The 22519-nt window shown below is 31.8% G+C and overlaps 2 protein-coding genes across 2 annotated transcripts; one reads left to right on the forward strand and one right to left on the reverse strand.

Moving 5' to 3' along the window:
- The first annotated feature begins 2003 nt into the window (after positions 1 to 2003).
- LOC148313622 (uncharacterized) lies at positions 2004 to 9784 on the forward strand. Its single transcript, XM_088259667.1, has 8 exons — positions 2004 to 2155; positions 3384 to 3506; positions 4686 to 4863; positions 5695 to 5801; positions 5891 to 5952; positions 7168 to 7326; positions 8179 to 8317; positions 9411 to 9784. Exons 1-8 carry the CDS (start codon positions 2075 to 2077, stop codon positions 9582 to 9584), a joined length of 1023 nt encoding a protein of 340 aa, XP_088115793.1. The 5' UTR covers positions 2004 to 2074; the 3' UTR covers positions 9585 to 9784.
- A 318-nt stretch (positions 9785 to 10102) lies between these two features.
- LOC148313623 (uncharacterized) lies at positions 10103 to 20039 on the reverse strand. Its single transcript, XM_088259678.1, has 3 exons — positions 19528 to 20039; positions 11957 to 12099; positions 10103 to 10937 (listed from the first exon to the last, which is right to left on the reverse strand). The coding sequence occupies exons 1-3, from the start codon at positions 20015 to 20017 to the stop codon at positions 10815 to 10817; spliced, it is 756 nt and encodes a 251-aa protein (XP_088115804.1). The 5' UTR covers positions 20018 to 20039; the 3' UTR covers positions 10103 to 10814.
- Between the last annotated feature and the right edge of the window lie 2480 nt (positions 20040 to 22519).

Raw genomic sequence — 22519 nt, forward strand, 5'->3', positions numbered from 1 at the left:
TTTTGTTAAGAGTTTTTGTCTATTGGATCCTTGTCATTTGAACAAAAAATGTGAACACAGAATGTAGTGTTTCAATTATATTTTTTTTAAATTTAATTGACAATTTAAAAAGCCTCCAAGTTAGACAAAAACTTTTTTTTGCAATATAGTGGAAACGAAATTAAAACAAAATTCTCAGAAGCATGGTGTAACAAGATATAACCTTTATTTTATTAAAATTAAACACTTGAATAATCCACATTATCGAGTTTTATTTTTATTTACGACTAGTTTCGAAAACGACAATTATTTTCATCTTCTGGTACAAATTAAAACATAATTTATGTTTTAATTTGTTCCAGAAGATGAAAACAATTGTCGTTTTCGAAACTAGTCGTAAATAAAAATAAAACTCGATAAAGTGGATTATTCAAGTGTTTAATTTTAATAAAATAATTATGTCATTCCACAAAGTTAATGCCGAATCAATAAATAATATAAGATATAACCTTGTCATTCTAGGAGTAATTATGTGGTAATGTATAAATATAAAGCACCAAGACTTACTGAAAAAGAGAGACTTGATATAAGATCCTGAATGGTTATAGTCCCTGCAAGAGATGTATAAAATCAAATATCTAACAATTTGTGAGTTCGTCACTGAAGCTGAATCCTTCCCAATACTACCTCTCAAACCAAAGAAAAATTCCAGCGGAGTTTTGAATTTTTACTTAAATAAATTGCAAAGCGTAGTTGTCGACTCGACTACAGTCAAATCAGTTTAAAAACCGAATGGATACTTATTTGAGGATAGACGATCGCAGACAAAACGGTGTACGAGGTATGAATGGTATGAACCAGCTAAGGCTGCCAACCTATATCAAAAATCAAAATAATAAAATAAAACATATTGTATGTGCAATGTATATTTCAAATTTGCAATGTGTGCTTGCTGGGTTTTACCATGGCGAAGGTACCTTTTACTATGCAATAACTTGCCTGTTATATAATCATGTAAAACGTGGTTGTGCCAGTATTTTATTTCTACCCTCCTCCATTACGTATTTATTGATGAGTGTTTTATGAACAATTTCGTTATTTAATTACTTTATGGATAGTAGAAGTAGGTTATAGAGCTTTATTGCGAAGTACTCAAAAGCTGATGAAAGTAGTATTATGTTTAATTTGTTCAGGAGTTTTAGAATCTTGAAGAAATCACAGCTTACATGTAGCGTATTATTAATGATGCAGGTTGATATTGCTGATTATTTAGTAAGCCGTTGATGCATGTTTCTACATTTGTATTTATCTAATCCAAAATTAAGGATCTAGAAAAACTCCTACTGGATAATCGGGAGCTTAGATTACATATCGGGACACTACCTGCTGCCTGCCAACAGATCATATTCAAAATAAAAAGAGAAGTGAAGTCAGCAACAAGTCGGCCGGTTGTCAAATGAATTGGCACGTGGTCTGTCAAGTTGATAACGAACAGAGATCCGGATTTTTATACAACCGATTCAAATAGTTATTAACTCTTTGAATCCGAATAAGATCTGAATCCTCAGTTCAACGGCAAAACCGAAAACTTTGTACTCAATACTATGTGAATGATGGGAATTGAGGAACAACAATTTTGTCGCTATGTTAAAATAATGCATTCACTTCATTTGTAATATTGTTACTTAGATTTTGAGTACTGAGTAACATTAAGTAAAAGATAGTGTTAATAAAATCGATGGAAGTAGAATACAAGGTAGGTGGACCATCCCCATGATTCCTTTTTTGTGTGGACTTTCGCTAAATTTTTCGAATTTTAATAATTTTAGTGAAATACGATCTTTGATTGGTCAATTTAATTTATCATGCAAAGAAATTAATTATATAAATATAATTAACAGTTTAAAGAACTGGAAAAATGAAATGAGCGGTTCCGGTGGAATCGCCTAATTTTTTACCCGCTTCAGTGAACCGGCTCGTTCACTACGGCGAAGGAAAGGACTCGTTTCTCGTTTTCAGTTTTCAGATTTGTCGCGAACGTTCGAGCGTTGAGTTTCATCTGAAGATTTGTTAAAAGTTAGAAACAAAAATTATAATGGAGGAAAATGTGCCTTTGGATAAGGATTCTCGTAAAAAATTCGAGAAAACCGTTAAAGGTATCAAGAAAATGTTAAAGGTAACATATTTTGTTTCAATTTAATAACATTTCAACGTGTTTTGGGGTTATGTTGTACAATACCTCGTTGTATTATTTATTTTTCTTACGATTATCTTAAATTTCAAATTTTAATATCGTATTATATTTTTACACATGAAAGAATAATCATAATTATACTGTTTATTTTTGCTTAGTAACTTAGTAATTTCATTATGTAGGTAAGATAGTCAACAGTGATCCAGGAAAAGATTAGAGCTCTATTATTTTGATCCTGTATATTCTATCTAAATGTTTTATTTGTCTCCGTACAATTTTTTTTTTAAATAAAGTACCTTACTTTAGCGAAATTAATATACATTGGGCTTATTAATATACACTATAAATATTAAAAATGGCTTATTATGCACACCGTGGTGCACAATGGTTCGGGGAGTATGCAATAAACCAGACATACAAGTAACTTAAATTTAACCTTATAATTCGATTAGCTGCTAATACGCCAATTTTTTAATTAAAACACACCAAGAACAGGTGTTTTTTACGTCTGCGGACCGCTGGCGGCAGGATTTGATAATTGTGTACATATAGTTTAAACCTTAACAAAGAGATTGGTACATAATATATATTTAAAAACATTAAATAATTCCTTCTTTTCTGACTTTGAAATGAGACCTGAGCAGAAGGTAAAAATACCCTTCCCGTCCTTAAGCATCAATCGACCGAACGGGTAAAAATACCTTTCCCGTCCTTAGTGTTTTAAAATACAAAAGTATAACTAGAAGATCGTCTTGTATGTGCAATTTACTGAATAAGCAATATGATTAGTAGAAAAAACATGAGATCTAAAAATAGTCATAGTTATTTTCATTACTTTTCAACCATCATATAAACCTTTTCTATGAGAATTAGGATAACCGCGATTTCTGGCCTCTCACTTATCGTCTCTCTCTCGCTTGGTCGGCACTTGACTGCATGTTGGAAAAGGCGTGCCTATAACTGCGAGTTGGTATCTGCTGCGAGCTGCGTACTACGATTTCCATACAAATATGAACTGGGGTCTTTTGGTTTTCGCTTCGGATCACGTTTGAATATTAGATGATCAGGGAAAGATTAAATTGTTTATTTATTGAGTTATTTGACATGCGATAAACATTAAACTGTGAATGAGTTTCATTGTAATGAAACCTATATGATATATGCTAACTGTAATGATGAATCATTTTTATATTGTTGATTTGTTGGACAGAAAGGCGAGGAAAATCCAGATAAAAAGAAGGAGAAAAAAACTAAAAAATCTGGCATGGGTACTCCTGTTACCAGAGATCGAGGTGTTGTCTATGTAGGACACATTCCACATGGATTTTACGAGGTATTTATTTAAACATTTCAATAGTATTCAGGTACAGTCCGTCTATAAAATAATGAAGGGCGCTGGTGTAGATGCATCGGAAAAGGGAGAAGTTATAGACATTATGAAGAAAAGGAAGCTACATTACTTTGGCCATGTGAGGGAAGGGAAATATAATATAATATATTATATTTACAAGGCAAAGTGGAATGGAAATGCAGCATAGGATGGAGATTTATATCTTAGTCTAAAATTTTTAGAAAGTGGTTCCACTGTAGCACTAAGTCGTTGTTTAGAGCGGCTACATACAAAGTAAAAATTGCCATGTTGATTCCTAACCTCCAGCGTGGAGTTCCACAGTAAAAAAGTGTGGCTTTACATCTCAGTTTGGAAGGGTTGTAGCCAATTAATTATTCGGGAATGTCACAAGGCTGAAAAAAGTCTTATTTGAATCCCATTACTCTCAGCTTTGATTTAGTTGCATATACTTAAGCTGAAAATGAAAACTATATAAAATATAAAATTTCGTGTATTTTTTTAATCTTTCCAAGAGTACAATAATTGATGTCCGACTTTCTCTGGGGAGTGGGTTTTTTACATTAAAACTGTATTTAAAAAAAAAAATTAATCTTAGTATTATGAAGATAGAAATTATGTAAAAATAATTTAAATGAAAAATAAAGCTCACCATCTCTAGGTTTTATTTTATGACTAAGTTAAATTCAAATATCCACAGATGTCATTACTATACTAATAACATCATACCAACTAACAGACAGACTTCGACGTTCATTAACGTCTATAATCCTTTGAGGAAAATTCGCAAAATACGTCCATACTCCCGGAGAGGTTAAACGAAAAAATACACCTCTAATGCATTGAATTAATCCAATAATTTTGCAACTTTTGTAATAATTCAGGAATTAAAATTTCATTCCCATATTTCATTTTGCTTGTAGCAGCCTTCGACCACGTTACAAGAGTTTCTGGGTTAAACCACTGCGAGGATAAATATTTAAATTAAGTACTTATTTTTATTTCTGACTCATAGGCACTCATTGATACACAGGGCACTGGCATACGGAGTACTCGCCTAGCCAACTGAATCGCCCTTCTTTAGGACAGTTGTATCCATCAGTTTCTGTGCTTCTATAACCTTATTATGTATCATGTCAATAATAAAACTTTTTCTCCTTTCAGGATCAAATGCGGTCATACTTTAAGCAGTTTGGAAAAGTCACCAATGTGAGAGTCTCTCGATCCAAGAAAAGTGGCAAGTCCAAGGGATACGCTTTTGTAGAGTTTGAAAACAAAGAGGTTGCCCAAATCGTCGCACAAACTATGGATAACTATTTAATGGACAAAAGATTGTTAAAAGGTACTTTTTGCTTATTGGAAATCAACAGAATTATAACTTTTTTTTTTGACATCTCATCAAAGATGAAGAAGAATACGGAACTCTGGGCATTTACGGGATTGACGACCGTCATAGGCTGGTTTCAGTGATCACCTTACACACGTGTAACATTCACTAATTCTACCCATTGTTGACAACCACACTACTAAAATTCTTGGAAGTTCTATATATATATATATATATATATATATATATATATATATATATATATATATATATATATATATATATATATATATATATATATGAACCAATTTAGAAACCTTGTTCTTGAATCACTAGAACTTCACTAGAGACATCTATTGGTGAGATGTAAAGAAGCTTTTTCTTAAGCAGAAACTCTTATAATTTGTATGTGAGATCCAAATCCTGGATTACAATCACACACGAGAAACGCCAGAAAATACCATTTTCATTTTTATTATATAAGCTTATAATTTGACCAGATAATTTATTTACAACATTTTGAGTGTGTTCAAATACTTGTCCACAAAATCTGGATTATCTTCAATTACAGGAGCTATTTTCATATTATTTTTTGACATCTCATCAAAGATGAAGAAGAACATGGAAGTCTGGGCATTTACGGGGCTGATGATCGTCATAGATAAATGCCCAGACTTCCATATTCTTCTTCATCTTTGATGAGATGCCAAAAAATAATATGAAAATAACTCCTGTAATTGGATATAATCTAGATTTTGTGAACAAGTATTTGGACACACTCAAAACGTTGTGAAGAATTATAACAGTTTATAATCATTCTAAATGTCTTATAAATTTTTGTTGCAGCTGAATATGTCCCTCCGGAAAAACAAAGGGCCACATTCTTTTCTGGACCAAAATGGGTGGCCGGTAAAAGGTGTCCGGGAATCACCACCAGAAAGCAGGCGATTTCGGTTTGTTTCATATTGTGATTCTGTAATTTAGTTAGATTGTTCTTTGTTAGTGATGGCGTGTGATTGATGAGTGTTTTTTGTTCTTACAGAAACATAACCGCCGTGTATCCGAGACAGAGTGGATTGGTGAAGCAAAGAAACAACTCAAAAGGTAAAATTTACAATGAAATGATCTTTTTCTTCTTTGGTCCCTTTGAATCCAATATTGGACATAGGCTTCTTTGTCGGTCATAGGCATGTCTTTCTTATCATTTATTTCTCCCTCTCTTTTCTTATTCGGACTCAATGGTGTTACAAGGTATTGCATAGGATTAATGCAGTTTATTGATTGTAATTTATAATTCTCATGTATAGGGTGTTTTTTTTTAGAAGTATGCAAATTTAAATTCCCACAATAAATTTATGGTGGCATCCGCCGTGTTGCATGTTGCGCCATCTTGTTGAAACCGCAGCTCTGTCACATCAATGCCATGCAATTGAGGTACAAACAAGTCAGTAATCGTGGTTCTGTAGCGCTCATCATTGACCGTAACGTTCTGGCTGGCATCGTCTTTATAAAAAAATATGGGCCATTTGTTAAATATTTGAAAAACTTGATCATGCCAAGTTTTCCTCGGTCTTTGTTGTGGCAACCACATTCGCCCCCTAAATTTGTTTTAATATATATTATTTTTTAAATTTAATTTAAAAGGAAAAACCTGCTAAGCCTCTATTAGAGGCTTGTCTGCAGGTAGGATAGTAAGGATAGGGTAGGTAAATTTGAAAAATACCATACAAATACCCAGACCAATTGAAAATAAATCCTTCAAGAATTTATTTTGCACTTGGCGGGAATCGAACCCGCGACACCAGGTTTCACAGTCGAGCGTTTACCCAACTACCCCACGGCGCTTGTCCTTCTTACCTATCATTATTTCTTCCCCTAATTTTATTGATAATGCTTATCTCACAGTTGTATTACTTTCTTATATACCCATTTGAACATCTATCATACATCATTTTCCCACACATTCGCTCTTTCTCTCTAATGTTTATTTAATTCTTCCATTAACTGGTACCTGAAGCACAGGTCTGATCACTAGGCCTTTGTGATATTTAACCCTGCATCCATTGCGATCCAGTGCCCGATGTACCAATGAGGATGAGGGTCAGAAATGAAAATATGCACTTAATTTTAATGTTTATCCTCGCAGTAATTTAATCCAGAACCTCTTATACGGATGTATAGCCGCTATCCAATATAAACAAAATGCAATGTTTGAATGAAAATTCAATTCCTATTTTATTGGATCAATTTACTGGACTGGTATTTTTTTATGATTAAAAAAATTATGAAATTTTGTCTTTTATAAAGTTTCTTTTTCAGATTGTATATAACTAAATCAAAGCTGAGAGCAATGGGAATCGACTATGACTTCTTCCAGCCTTGTGACATTCCCGAAGAATTGATTGACTACGACCCATCAAAACCAAATGCCCAAACCGGAGAGAAAAACAAAGATACTAAAGACACGTCCAAAAAAGAGTAAGTTACTATTTTTACACTATGTATTAGCACACTAAGGACGGGAAAGGTATTTCTACCTGTTCGATCGATTGATGCTTAAGGTCAGGAAGGGTATTTTTACCTTCTGTGCCGGCCTCATTTTAAAGCCAGTAAAGAAGGAATTATTTAATGTTTTTCTATAAATATTTTGTACCAATCTCTTTGTTAAGGTCTTAATTATATTTCATATACACAATTATCGAATCCTGTCGCCAGCGCTCCGCAGGTGTAAAAAAACATCCTTCCTTAGTGCAGTGTTAGGCGAACTTTTTCTATTTAAGGTAGGTACACCTACCAAATTAAGAAAGAAGATTTGTTAAACATATCATGTTTAATGCGAAATGTGATCCAGTAGGATTAAGTATAACTGAGCACAGGGAATAAAATTTTGGAGCAATTGTGTTATTTTCACAAAACTAGATTTTTTTCCGCGGCACACCAACTAATCACCACGGTACACCAGTGTGCCGCGGCACACACGCGGCGGTGCAATGCCTTAGTGTGTTAACAATTTTGTGAGTGTATCAAATACATACTGCACTTTTTCTAATACTTTTAGTTTTTTTGTATATGTATAGAGGTCAAAGGATCTTGCATCCCTTGTGTCACTGCAATCATATTAGGTATATTGTGACCTCTCTCTGTGTCTACGTGAGTCATGTAACTCACAACCTGTCTTGGTGTTAGGAGCTTCACTATTGCTTCAATAAATTTTTCAGTGTAGCATTATTTTTCTAAAGAATTAATTGACTCATATGGGGTTCAAAGTTAACAGAGGATACCGTATTTTTGTCAGAAAATGTGTGTTTATGTTACATAATTTGTTTGTAGTAAGTTACCGAAGGATGGAAAGGACTCTAACACATCGTCAGAAAATAACAAGAAAAAGAAACGTAAGGAAAAGAGTATGAATAAACCAGTTTCGCCCATTGTGAAACCGCCCAAAAAGAAGGTCAAAGAAAATGGACAAGTAAGTAAATTATGCGCTATCCGTATGTGTATTTTTTTAACCTCTTCACACTTTTAAACGAGTCACGCTCGCGCGCTAAATGCGTTCCAATTTTGAATTTTTTAAAAACTTTTTCGACGATGAATTAGTACAAAATATTGACGTAATTGTAAATAAAATAAAAATAGTTATATTTTATTTAAAAAGTGCATGAACTTTGAAAAAAAACGTTTAAGCCCTTTTTGTTTTTTTTTTAAACTTTTAATCAACAAAAAAAAACCCTAGCATTAAGTGGTTAATCTATGTTAAAATATGAGGTCTTATCTTTACAATTTTCCCTAGTAAACTACTTTTGTACCAAAAAGCTGCATTAATGCAACTGAGTTTACCTGAGAATTGGAAGTTAACTAGAAATTTAGTAAACTTACAATTCTTTAATGAACACATCATAGTAGAAATGGTTTAAATAAAGTGTATTCGTAGTCCTGGCATGGAAGTTAGCCTGGGGACAGTATTTGGGAACCAAATACATATTGAGTACATTTCATACCTAAAAAGGACTTAATATGTACATATATAGCTCCCAAAACTCATCACCCGGCTAGTACACTTGTTTAACTAAACTTTGCTTCGTGGGTTAACTCGGTTTAAAACCAATTGTGTCAGGTTGTGGTCCCGTGGGTAGTGTCGCAGACTCTTAAGTCAGAGTTCCTCGGTTCGAACCCACTCGACCACAATTTGATACCTATTTCTAATTATGAGCCGTTTAGGCTCACAGAAATAGTATGAAATTGAAATATTTGTGTAAATAATAAGAACACAAATATTTCTCTTTTTAAAAAAACAAAAAAATTATACTGTTTTTAGTTTGGCTTTATTATTTTATCACTTATCAGATATTTTGCTTCTGTACATATATAGTAAATAATGATTTATTTTGTTTACTTTCTGTGTGATAAAATATATCGCTTTATATATAAAATATATTGCTTCATGTACCGGTCATACAAACCACCCAGCCCATGCCATATTGCAACATCAATTCTTCGGTTATTATAATTCTTTGTTTCAGTATCATACATGATTATTTTGGAAAAACATATATTTTTTTTAGGTTGGAAGGGGTGTTCGTCCGCTGATGGAAATGAATTTGGATCTTGTGACAGAAAAGAAAACTAAGAATAAGGCCAAGGCACCAAAAATAGCCAAACCTACAATTTCCACGAAGCCGGTAGAGATTGTTCCAAGCAAGATAAATAAAAAAAGCAAGAAACAAAAGAACATTTAATAAATATCTAATTATAAAAAAGTTATAATTCCACACTCAGATGTTTTAAAATATTTTCATGAGGAACCATTTTATGTATTATTGTTTATTCTCGCTGTGACTGTCATCTTAACTTAACTCAGTAAAACTATAGCCTATTTTCAAGTGATTATATAATATTAACTTAATTAAAATACTGACAAATATAAGAATTTCATTTATTCATATATCTTTCATTTTTGTACTTCCCAATAAGGACCTTTGTATTCATATACATATTAATATTAATAATATTATAATAATTAATTAATTAAACAATATATATATGTATATATATATATATATATATATATATATATATATATATATATATATATATATATATATATATATATATATGTATATATATATATATGTATATATATATATATATATACATATATATATATATATATATATATATATATATATATATATATATATATATATATATATATATATATATGTATGTAATGAAAATACCTTAATTAATTTTCAATTAGTTTATCTTCTCAATGTCCAACTAAAATTCTAAAATTGGTTTCTTTATCATCATCAGGCGGGCCTCAAGTATGTAAATTTAATCTAAGATTCGGAACTTACATACAAATAGAAAGAGTCTGCTCAATAAAAGCTTTCCCTATTCCAACAGATGTCGGTAGTGAACTCACAAGAACTGTGTCACGAGTGTGATCAATAAATCTAGGCGTTCAAAAAATTGGAGGTTATGCGTGAAATTGGTGAATGTTACATGTGTGTAAAGTGATCCTGTAAATACCCAGACTTCCATATTCTTTGTCATCTATGTTGAGATGTCAAAAATATAGTTATATTTACTATTGTACAAGTTTTATTTTAATTTTGTAATACATAATATTAATAATTTCTTATACATTTTACGAGTAACAATTGAAATATACATATTGAGCACCGATATGTTTTCTTTGGAGGTTTTTTTTAAAATTAGCAGTGAATGTGTTATAAAATTATGTTAATATATATTAACATAATATATTTTTGAGAATTCTCCTACTATTTACAACACAACTAACCTTAGGCTGTTGTAGTATTACTATGATGTCTAATTATGTACTAAAATGCCCGGCAATATTTCATTTAATTTTATAGGCATAGAAATACAAACATATTGGTATTGGGCCACGTGCGGACCTAGTTATTGGACAGTTGGTCTAAATATATTTTCAGCATGTTTTAGGTGCATTTTTCAATTTCGTTGTGAACTGCCGCCATTTTGTTTGGTTTCTTTTTAGATTGCCGCGGACCTCCTTTGGTCCGTTTCCATTTCATCCGCCTGTTTTGGAACCAAACTTTGACCTGGAACAAATAAATATCATTAATTGATTCGGCAGTCAATTTGTAGTAAAATCTATCCATTTTTAAAATACGTTTTACTTAGTAAATACCACTATATATTAAATACCACAATAGTGGTATTTGCTATGTAAAATTTAAATTAAAAATAAATAAATATTATTTTAATTGAGAAATTCAGTAGCCATTTATGATAGTTATTGGCACCCTAGAATTATTACAACCGAACACTAAAATTTGAACATTTTTATTTGGTAAAAAATATAATTTTTTTCACAACATTTTGAGTGTGTCCAAATACTTGTTCACAAATATAGGTTTTTCTCTGTTTAGTAGTTACTGATGAAGAAGAATATGGAAGTCTGGGTATTTACAGGGCTTATAACCTGTCATCAGTCCTGTAAACATCCAGGTTGATTAAGTGATTATTTTACGCACGTGCATCATTCACCATTCTACCCATGATTGACAACCACATTACTCAAATTTTTGGAACTCCTAGATATATGATCAATCTCATGACACAGTACGTATGAGTTCACAACAGCCATTTTTGTTGGATTGAGAAAAATGTTATATACATCTTATTTCATATAATAAAAAAGATAGATGTTTCATCTCAAATCTCACCTATAAGGTTTTTTTATATGAATAATGGTGTGTTAATTGTAAAACCGCCTCGGTTAATTTTTATCCGCCTCAGAAGTGTAATGGTCAGCACGCTCGGCTACCATACTGGAGGTCCCGGGTTCGATTCCCAGGGGGGGTCAAATAAATATTAGTGATTTTTTCATTGTAATATTTATTCAATATAACCCTGGACTGGTACCTGAAGCGGAGGGCTGACCACCTTTCCTTCATGTGTTAATGATCAAGATAACACTGCGTTTATATGATGCAGTGCCCTATGCACCATAGGGTGCGGATAAGGGTTTGAATGAAAAATTGTAAATCAATATTCAGTTGGCTTTTTTTGAAGATTGTTCTACAATTTTTGTCTCACTCTGTTTCATTAGATTTACCTGTCTCTCCGTAAGGTTGAGGGCTACTGCTATCTCGTATCTCCTGAGCCTGGTCAGGTAGTTAGAGTGAGCGAACTCATTCTCCAAGCTCCGAACTTGGGACTTGCTGAACGCTGTTCTCTCCTTTCTACTGCCTTTTGGGTCTGAAAAGTATAATTATAACATAAATGTGGAATTGTTTAATTGGCTTTATTATTATTAATGTAACTATTTTTGTTTATGCAATGTTATGTTTATTATTATTAATGTAACCTATTTTTAATATTATATTTTTTAACGTAAAGCTGTACAATTCCCGAACAAATAAAATAAAATATAGTTAATGTTTTTATTTATAAAAATGCTGGTAATTTGTGGCTCATTTTACAATTTTTATAAAAATAAATAAAACGTAACCTAGTTTTTAACCATCGACGACGAAAAGTTCCAAAAAGGTGGTTAATGGGAATAACGTGAGACTGAATTCATTCATTGGTCGACCGCCGTAGAGGTGACACGTTTTTCCAAACCCGATTTTTTTAAAGTATGGATATTGGATATTTTTTAGTTTTTTAGAATATATATAGAATAAATGTTTTTAAAGATTTTTTTAATTCCTAACCTTTCAATAACTCTTTTCTTTTCTAAACCATATAATTATTTCGAAGAAAAACTTATTATTTAATGCGAAACCGGTGATTTAAGAAAAAAAACAATTGCGTAAAATATTACCTGGATTTATAGAAAATTGAGTTGCGACTTAACGAATACTGGGTCTTAAAACAAATAAATAATTAAGTTTTATGATTATGCATCCTTTACGTGAAGCTACTGATGATTACAATAATACCCCGCTTAGGGCTGGTAATTAGAGTCAGCAAAATAGCGCGCTAAGCGGTGTCTATTTTCCACATATTATATAAATGACAGTCTGAATAGAAATACTTTGTCATTATCGCGTTCCTTTGACATACTTCAGGTTTTACCTAAAAAGATCTGTTGCACAGTAAAAAGTTTAAAAAGTGGCTTGATATTTATTTTTAATACATTTTATTATATTCTTAAACTTTAAAAACGATCTCCTGAAAAATCAGTTTTTTTTTATAATTAACGTTGTTGAAAGGAGGGAGCGAAATATGAATTTTACTTCCATGACTTTAGTATTATAAAAGTTACTTATTCCATATTTTTTGTAATCTTAAAAAAATAAATAGCATAAACTGATTGGGAGTCGATGCTCCGTACACGCAACGGAATAAATATTAGAAAGTCCCCGAGTAAAAGCCTGCAATTTTTGGTTCCGCTGCGCTATTAAAACAGCGCTCTAGCGAAATAGCGTAAATTATACTTATTAGATATATGTTGGTTTTGTTGTATTTCTTTTCTATTTAACCAGACTGAGCCACGGCAACGCGGACCGGGCACAGCTAGCACATAAATATATTATTTTGAGAAATAAAATAACTTTGTTTTTTGATCCCCTCGCATTTTTATTAACAACCAACTAGTTTCGGTAACAACCTGCTGCCCTCTTTATGGTTTATTTTATAACTTAATGTTATAAAATAAACCCTGAAGAGGGCAACAGGTTTTTGCCGAAACTAGTTGGTGTCATTAAAAATGTGAGTGGATAAAAAAACAGTATTTTTATTTCTCTAAATAATATATCACTATGATCCGCAAAGTTTCAATATTCAAAATAGCACATAAATAATTACCTAAAAATATAGTAGTAGGTACGGAAATTTATCCACAGCGTCTCTGTTTATGAACATTTCTAATTCAGGATATAAGTAATAAGCTAATATGTAAATAATGAATCGCCTATAAAAGATTACAATCTCGCATAATTAAATTTGACATACATCCGTTAATAGCTACTCTTCGGGAATATGCCGATTTTGTGATCTTACCGCCGGAAACAGATTGTACGTTGATTTTATTAGATCGCCACTTCCGATGATTCTAATTTGAATTATTGCGCACTAGAGTACTTCTCATCTCTGCCTGCCTATAAAATGAACTATAAAATGTAGAATCATAAAAAATGCACACATTTTTTGTACATTTTTCGTATAGTAGAAATGAAAAATACATACGTGTTAAAATGTGGTGATTGACATAATTTCTTTGATGTTAGATATTTTACCCAAATCTCTGGCAAAGGAGGTGACAAATTTATTTCGGAAATAGTGATTTAGGTGCGTTAGTGCGTGATTTAGGTAAGTTAGAGGGGATGTGGGATACATTTGAACAGTGCAGTGGCGTGAGTTATTTTTTGCTTATTAAAAAAAAAAAGATTTTGCATTTTTCCTACATTTTGCCACGTCGTTTCTTTTTTTTTAAATGAATATTTGTGTTTTTATTATTTACACAAATATTTCAATTTCATACTATTTATGTGAGCCTAAGCGGCTCATTATTAGAAATAGGTATCAAATTGTGGTAGAGTGGGTTCGAATCGAGAAACTCTGACTTCGCGACACTAACCACGGGACCACAACCCGACACATTGCTACAGACTTGCATTTGAGAGATTTTCATAGAAAGGCTTCGCGGGTTACTCATTAAACGTATGTAGGTTAATCACTAAATTTAAACATAATTATTAATTACGTGTAGTTTGCATTGTGCGTATGCTTTTCTTTTAATTATATGTTTGACTCCATATAATAAATAAATTGAAAAAATGCTTTATGGAAAGATATTTGTGTTAGTATTAAGTTGTATTTTCTCAATTGTTTCCTTTAAACTGCTTCTTAACTTACGTTTTTTTTATATACATACCTATTTACTAAACCAGTTTTTTGTTTTTTATATTTTACCCTGTGTTAGTTTTGTTATTTTTTTTACTTTCTTATTTGTATTTCAGTCTCGTTAACCTTAATCTCATGTCTCATGAGAAATGGAAATTATTCACCGTGAATATTAAACTTGTGTTTGTAATATATTTAAAAAAAATATATTTAATTCCAATTTTTGAATAAAATGAAAAACAATTAAAAAAAGTCTATTTTTTCTTCAATTGAAGTTATCAAAATAAAAGCTTTCTTCTGGAAAAATCATAACTGAATTAATGTTATTGATACGGAAAGACCACTGTAGGTTATTTCTACGTGATATATTTTATATTTCACTTATTATTTTATTTTATGTCTAATGCCTTATTTTATTGTTGCCAATTCTACTATGACGATATATTTATACCATACATAAATTGATCATCAAATCTACAAGACAAATGGATGAATAAAATGTTAATTTTTCGAAACATTAATTTCGATTACAAAAATGAAAATATAACGAGCCGTCTTTGTTTAAAAAAAAGTGTAAGCGGTTTTATCTCTAGACAGGGATGTGTGACCTCGTGACCCTAGTTAGGCAGCGAGTTCAAAGTGTAACTACTGAACACTTGTTGAGGGGATGTTCTGAGCCACCCTTACGGCGCTACCCTAAAGGTCGTTTATTACCCCGGTAGACCGATTTATGTGAGAAAAGACTGTCACCCGGTTTTAATCATTAGATCACTACTAATATCTTCAAAGGCCTGTATGCAGCAGTAAAACAAGTTAGGTTATTAAGATTTTTATTGAAATCTTAACGGAAATGAATAATTTCTTCAGATGTAAATACATACGTTATAGTAAAGGCTAGACTACAATGATCTAAGTCTAAGTGATAGTTATAACCAGGGTTTTTTTTCATGTAACGCGGCGGAACGGCGTTCTGGCACATTTTTTCACAGATTTTTTTTAAATTCTCAAAATCAATCAAATTAAAGAATGTTACGGAATTACAATATTTATTTATATATTTATGTATTAATTTTAAATCAAACACAGATTTTTTGAGTCTACTAAGTTGTATTTTATTAAAAAAAAAACACATAAAAAAATACATAAAAAAAAAACACATAAAAAATTATACTGTGACAATTGTTTCGCCTTGTTAGGGCATTATCAAACGAATGTGAAGATCAAATGGACTACGGTCCTTATGTAGCTATACAATTCTATGTGACAGTTTTAACATGTGCAGTAATAATTTATGGGAGACAACAAATAGTCAATAAATAAAAAAAATTAAAAAATAATTTTTTTTTTTTATATAATTCGTCAAAATTATTAAATATGGTATTGTAATGAATATTTAGATGGTATTTGAATATATTTTTTTAGTAAAAAGCTTGACATGAAGTGAGTTCCGGGACCACTTTTATTTAAAAAAAAAAACCCTGGTTATAACTTTGTAGTCGGGTTGTGGTCCCGTGGTTAGTATCGCAGACTTTCTCTTCGAGATTCTAGGTTTGAGCCCACTCTACTTTAACTTAATTCTTTTATTTTTAATATTGAAAAAAGGCCTGCTTAGGCCTATAAAAATAATATGGAATTGTTTGTTTTTTAAATTGATATTTCGTCATAAAAAAGCAATGAAAACGTAAAATTTAAAACAAGTACGACTCAAAAATTCCTAAATGATTTTAGAATATCTAAATTTAACACCAAACAATTTCAACAATAGAGAAATATTTGGGAATAAAACATTTTCTCTACGGATATAAAATTGTTGAAAAAAATATACTTAAGAAATAAGTAATAAAATAATAACGATTTTAATAATAAAATAACGATTTTATTATGTCCTTCATTAATGATTATAATAAATATTCTAAGTAAGTCCCTCTGCAAATACAAAAGCAAAGTCTCTTTTTTGGAGAGGCACAGTGTAATTGGTATAAAAAAATACTATCACGATCCTTCCCCGTAGGGAGAGAATAGAACGCCACACCACTCTTCCTTTACATACATTCCTCGCCTTTTCCACATTCTGCATCTCCTCATACATACCCGCCGATTATTCCGACTTCTGACCTGACCGCTTTCAAGTATTTGGCCCACGTGATCATGCCTAGTAACTATTATAGAATAAGATATTTTATAATTAAAAATATATAGTTAATAAATTAAAGTGTTATAATTCTTGTTACAATATCAAAACAAACAAAAAAATGGTGTATAATAATAAAATGAAATTTCTGGCTACCTATAACACATTGTTTGAATTTGCTTCTGCTGTATACATTACAAACTTTCAAGTAATTTATGATGTAGCAGAATACGTATTAGTAAATACAACTTTGTAGCGCCGGCGTTACATATTAATGCTTTTATACCGGTAGATGTTAGTAGCAGTAAAACTTTAATATTCTAGGCACCTGCCATTACACAAACAAGGAGCTACTATTTGATAAACTATATCCGCACACGTCTATTTTAATCCGAACGGAAAATATTACGAATTCGGAATGACCTTTTCTATGGGTTTCTTGCAATTGGAATTCCGAAAGGGGAAATGCCCGCGTGCTGACTGACACCTCAATATTTTAATGAAGATAGAAGGTCATAAGCCTTGTAAAAATAACTCGACACTGGCTATAACACCAAAAATGAGTGATAAGCCAATAAAAAGAAGAAGAAGAGAAGCCTTGTAAATACTCAGACTTCTCTTCTTTATCTATGTTGAGATGTCAAAAAATGTACAGTGTAATATTATAAATAAACCACTTTTTTATTAAGACTTGGTACTTTAACAACAACAAAAAAACACAAAAAATAAAAATAAAAATGAATAAAAACATTTAAATATAGTTCACTCTAAATAATACATTCTATATTTATTAAAAAAAAATTCATAATAACGGAATAAGATGTTTTTATTTTTCCTTTTTGTGTTTTTTTTTGTTGTAAAAGTACCTATCCTAAAATCGAAAATGCAGTGTTTTTAAAATATTGTAAAAATACAATTATAACATTTTCTGAAATTTCAACATAGTTGAAGAAGAATATGGAAGTCAGGGTTATGACAGGGCTTATAATATGCCATATTTTTCTTCATCTATGTTAAGATGCTATTTTTTTAATAACGCCTAGATTTCCGAACAAGTATTGGACACACTCAAAATGTTATGAAAACAATCATTATGTCAATCGATATTAATATGGTGAAACCTAGATATAAGTAATTTTTAAAAGTTTTGCTTAAAATCGGTATTTTGGGCGATTCGTCATACTGAGGTTTTGCTGGCTAAAATCTCGTTATATTGAGGTTCACTCACTTATTTGTTCCCTCTGTATAAGGGATTATATGGAACTCAACCTCGTTAAAACGATAAATATGTGTGGTACTAGAAATAATACTGTAAACATATGGTAATTGAAACGTAATTTACAGTTTAATTTTACATATTATTACTGTATAGGTACATTAGTTACATACTGAAAAGATATGTGAATAAAAATATTGACATAAATTTAAACTTACTTACTTCCGTTACATCGAGGTTTTTTATGCATTATATTTATGAAATATATTTCTTATTAAATGCTATGGCAAGTTCAAAGGGATCTTTTTTTAATCGTTTCATCGAGGAGTTTCTTATGTAGAGGTACGTTATCTCAAGGTTCCACCGTATATAATTTTCGTAAAATAATTCTCTGACCAATAACTATTGACGATTTATTTTTTTTCGTGTAAATTTAATTTTCATATATGGGTAGTCGATTAAAATGGATTGTTAAAAGAAGCCTGAGCATGAAGCATGGAAACTGAGGGCACCACCGTCAGCCTTAAAGTCCACATCAATCAAATTACAACTAACATAGGAAAGAAATGCACAACAGTGCATACTGGTATATACATCTATATAAAATTTATGCAATGTAAATGTTCGATAATGAGCAAAATTGCGTTACAAAAGTGTATAAAATAATAACTTAAACCAGCCAAATGCCAGGTCGTAAGCCCTGAGATGCTCAGATTTCCATCTTCTTTTGCATACAAAACGACATATGCTTCATCTAACAATGAGACAACTCTTATATTATTACTGATACATATAAATATATACCATCTGTAGGGTAAATAATCACATGTCTAATTTTCCTATGTAATTTTAAAATGCTAGGATCAATATGGACTGGTACCTTAAGCGGAAGGCTGATCACCTTTCCTTCGTGTATTTAACGATCAAGATAACACTGCTTCTATACGATGCAGTGCCCTATGCACCATTGGGGTGCGATAAGGGTTAGAAGAAGGATCAAAGTTAGTAGAAAAATGGCAGTCCAATGTAGACTCTTTAGTGTAATGGTCAGCAAGCTCGGCTACCGTACTGGAGGTCTCGGGTTCGATTTCCAGGAGGGGGGAGGTCAAATAACAAAGTGATTTTTCACTCTAATATTTATTCAATATTACCCAGGAATAGTACCTGAAGCGGAGGGCTGATCACCTTTCCTTCATTTGTTAACGATCAATATAACATTGCGTTTATATGATGCAGTGCCCTATGCACCATCGGATAAGCGTTTGAAAATGAAGAAGATATTTTTTACAAAACTTTTAAATACATGATTTGCAGTTTGAAAATGAAGTGTATGGATAAGCGTTTGAAAATGAAGAAGGTATTTTTTTACAATACTTTTACGATGAAATGTTTGGATAAGCGTTTGAAAATGAAGAAGATATTTTTTTACAACACTTTTAAATACATGATTTGCAATAATGTTAAATACATGATTTGCAGTTTATCTTACCATCTTCATTGGGTGAGTGTTCATCCAGTATCACATTTTCAGAAGAATTTTCTTCTCCAGGATTAATCCAATTTTCATCATAACCGCCGACGGCGACGCGAACTTTAGACACACACTCATTTTCTGAGAACTCTTCCGCGTTGTATTGGTTAATATCTAATTTATCCGAGCTGCATTGGTCATTATCCGACGAATCGCAATTATTGTTGGTCCAAAACCCATCATTAGCGGGAAAAAACCTTTGGTCGTGCGCTGAAAACTCTTGGTTTAAATTTAAATTTTCCGTTGAATGAAACGCGCTCGAATTTTCCCCAAATTGAGAAAATCCGTGTTGGTCTAATGGGCGAAGTGTCTTACTGTAAATAGTATTCGCGTAACCGAAAATTGACTGAATCGAAGCTTCCGTATGCCGATTATTGTCGTAATAACTTGGAACAACTGTAAGAGGTGTGCAATAATTTAAATTTTCGTCGTGAGGTTGGCAATACATTTGGTTTATAAAATCGTAATCTTCGGCGTAATTTTGATTTAGCGGGGAGTTATTCGCTTGATCGTAGTTTGAATAAAATTCTGACACAGTTGTATTTTTGGATGTGTCGTCCATTGTAAAATGGCGCTATTTTAAATTTTATTTGATTTATTCACAATGTGCAAGCGATGCGACTGCGTTTCAATGATAACTGAACGGTCTTAAGATTTTCTGAGCTAGTAATTAACCACGTGTGTATATTTTTCTAAATGATCTCTGCGTCCAATGAAATGAAGAAGATTTTAAGGAGGGTGGAGCCTATCTCAAAAGTTGATCTTTATTGGTTGGTGAAACACATTATTTTTTTTATATATTTAAATAAAAATCAACAAATATTGTATAGCTGTATTTTATTTTAATAATACATGAAGTACCTAACTAATAATTTATGTGGGATCATGAAGTTATGGTACATTTTTAATGGTGATATAATTAAGTCATTCGTTGTGAAATTATTGTGACATATTAACTGAAGCATGGAGTTGGCAAATGAAGGGTGAAAGTAATGACAGGATGCATTCAAATACGATTTCTCAGACAAATGTGGGGCTACACGGTGTATGATAGATGTTCCAATGGTGAAATAAAGAAAGAATGCAAGGCTGAGATAAGAATTATCGAATAAATTAAGAAAGGTGTGTTGAGATGGTTTGGACATGTGAAACGTATGAGTGAGAAAAGAACGGTTAAACAAATTTATGAGGAGAATATAGTTGGAAAAAGTGGCAGAGAAAGACCGAGGAAAACTTGGCACAATAAGGTATGTCAAATACTTGAAAGCGGCCGGGTCAGGAGTCGAAATAATCGGCGGGTTTGTATGAGGAGATGCATGAATGTGGAAGAGGCGAAGAATGTTTGCAAAGACAGATTGGTGTGACGTTTTATTCTCTCTGCTTGCCCCTTCGAAAGCGGCGTGATGGTTAGTTAATCAATACAAATATTAATTTATAACGTATATTTTATTTATTCAATGAGGATGTAATTATTATAAATAAATCTTTATATAACGTAGTTGAAGAAGGATAAGAGGGTCTAGGTATTTACAGTAGCTACACGTGTATAAAGTGATCACTTAAACCAGCTTATGTCAAGTCCTAAATCCTGTAAATGCCCAAACTTACATATTCTTCTTCTTTCTCTATCTTGAGATATCAATATAAAAATCTTGTTAAATTATTTTATTACTTGATTCGGGAGTCACTTTGTGGTAAAATCTATGCATTTTTAATTTAATGTTTACTTAGAAATTTTACTATTTCTTAAAATCTATAGTGACACGTGTTTCGATGCATTCCGCATCATTTATAAAATGTGTCACAATAGATTTTAGGAAATAGTGGTATCTACTGAGTAAAACTTAAATTCTTCTTACCCTTATCCGCACCCAATGATGCATAGGGAACTCCATCGTTTAGAAGCAGTGTTATCTTCATCGTTAAATACACGAAGGACAGGTGATCAGCCTTCTGCTTCAGGTACCAGTCCAGGGTCATATTAAATAAATATTCTATTATTTTTTGACATCTCATCAAAGATGAAGAAGAATATGGAAGTCTGGGCATTTACGGGGCTGACGACCGTCATAGGCTGGTTTAAGTGGTCACTTGTAACATTCACCAATTCTACCCATTATTGACAACCACACTACTCAAATTCTTGGAAGTTCTATATACTTATATATGAACCAACTTTGAAACATTATTCTTGAATCACTAGAACTTCATTAGAGACATCTATTGGTGAGATGAAAAGAAGCTTTTTATTGAGCAGAAACTCTTTTATTAGTATTTGCGGTCCAAATCCTAGACTTCCATATTCTTCTTCATCTTTCATGAGATGTCAAAAAATAATGTGAAAATAACTCCTGTAATTGGAGATAATTCAGATTTGGTGAACAAGTACACACTCAAAATATTGTAAATAAATATTAGACTGAAAAATTGGTAATATTTATTTTGACCCTCTTGGGAATCTACTCCGAGACCTCCAGCATGGTAACCTAGCGCGTTAACCATTATGCTATGGAGGCGGTCAAGCGGAAACTTAAATTAACCCTTTCTGGTCCCCCAAAATAAAATAAAAAATCTAGGTAGACAGTTATTTCATTAATTGATTCGGCAGTCACTTTGTGGTAAAATCTTTCCATTTTTAATTAATGTGTCACAGTAGATTTTAAGAAATAGTGGTATTTACTAAGTAAAACATTAATTAAAAAGTAATATTCTAATTGGAAAAAAATCCTTTGTCCTCTGCTCCACGGTGTTGTAATAGAACGAGTGACAAAAATGTAAGCTTGGAATTTAAACAAATCGTAGTCGTACAGGAGAAAGTGACCAACTGACAAAACGTAAAATGTTCAGGAGGGCCATTTAGGTCACTTTTGCTTGGCAAGAAAATAAACATCAATGCGGTTAGTCATTTTTAACAGGTCAATATATTATACTTCCAAGTTTAAAATCTTTT

The sequence above is a fragment of the Brachycentrus maculatus genome, unplaced genomic scaffold (genome assembly GCF_059751285.1).
Source record: "Brachycentrus maculatus isolate JH-2025_06_01 unplaced genomic scaffold, ASM5975128v1 h1tg000007l, whole genome shotgun sequence".
In the NCBI taxonomy this organism is placed as follows: Eukaryota; Metazoa; Arthropoda; class Insecta; order Trichoptera; family Brachycentridae; genus Brachycentrus; species Brachycentrus maculatus.

Coding starts and splice junctions, on each gene's coding strand:
- LOC148313622 (XM_088259667.1), top strand. CDS start 2,075: ATGGAGGAAAATGTGCCTTTGGATAAGGATTCTCGTAAAAAATTCGAG. Junction 7,327..8,178: donor AAAGACACGTCCAAAAAAGA/GTAAGTTACTAT, acceptor ATTTGTTTGTAG/TAAGTTACCGAAGGATGGAA. Junction 8,318..9,410: donor AGGTCAAAGAAAATGGACAA/GTAAGTAAATTA, acceptor TATTTTTTTTAG/GTTGGAAGGGGTGTTCGTCC.
- LOC148313623 (XM_088259678.1), bottom strand. CDS start 20,017: ATGTATTGCCAACCTCACGACGAAAATTTAAATTATTGCACACCTCTT. Junction 12,100..19,527: donor ACACTCACCCAATGAAGATG/GTAAGATAAACT, acceptor TATACTTTTCAG/ACCCAAAAGGCAGTAGAAAG. Junction 10,938..11,956: donor TCAACCTTACGGAGAGACAG/GTAAATCTAATG, acceptor TATTTGTTCCAG/GTCAAAGTTTGGTTCCAAAA.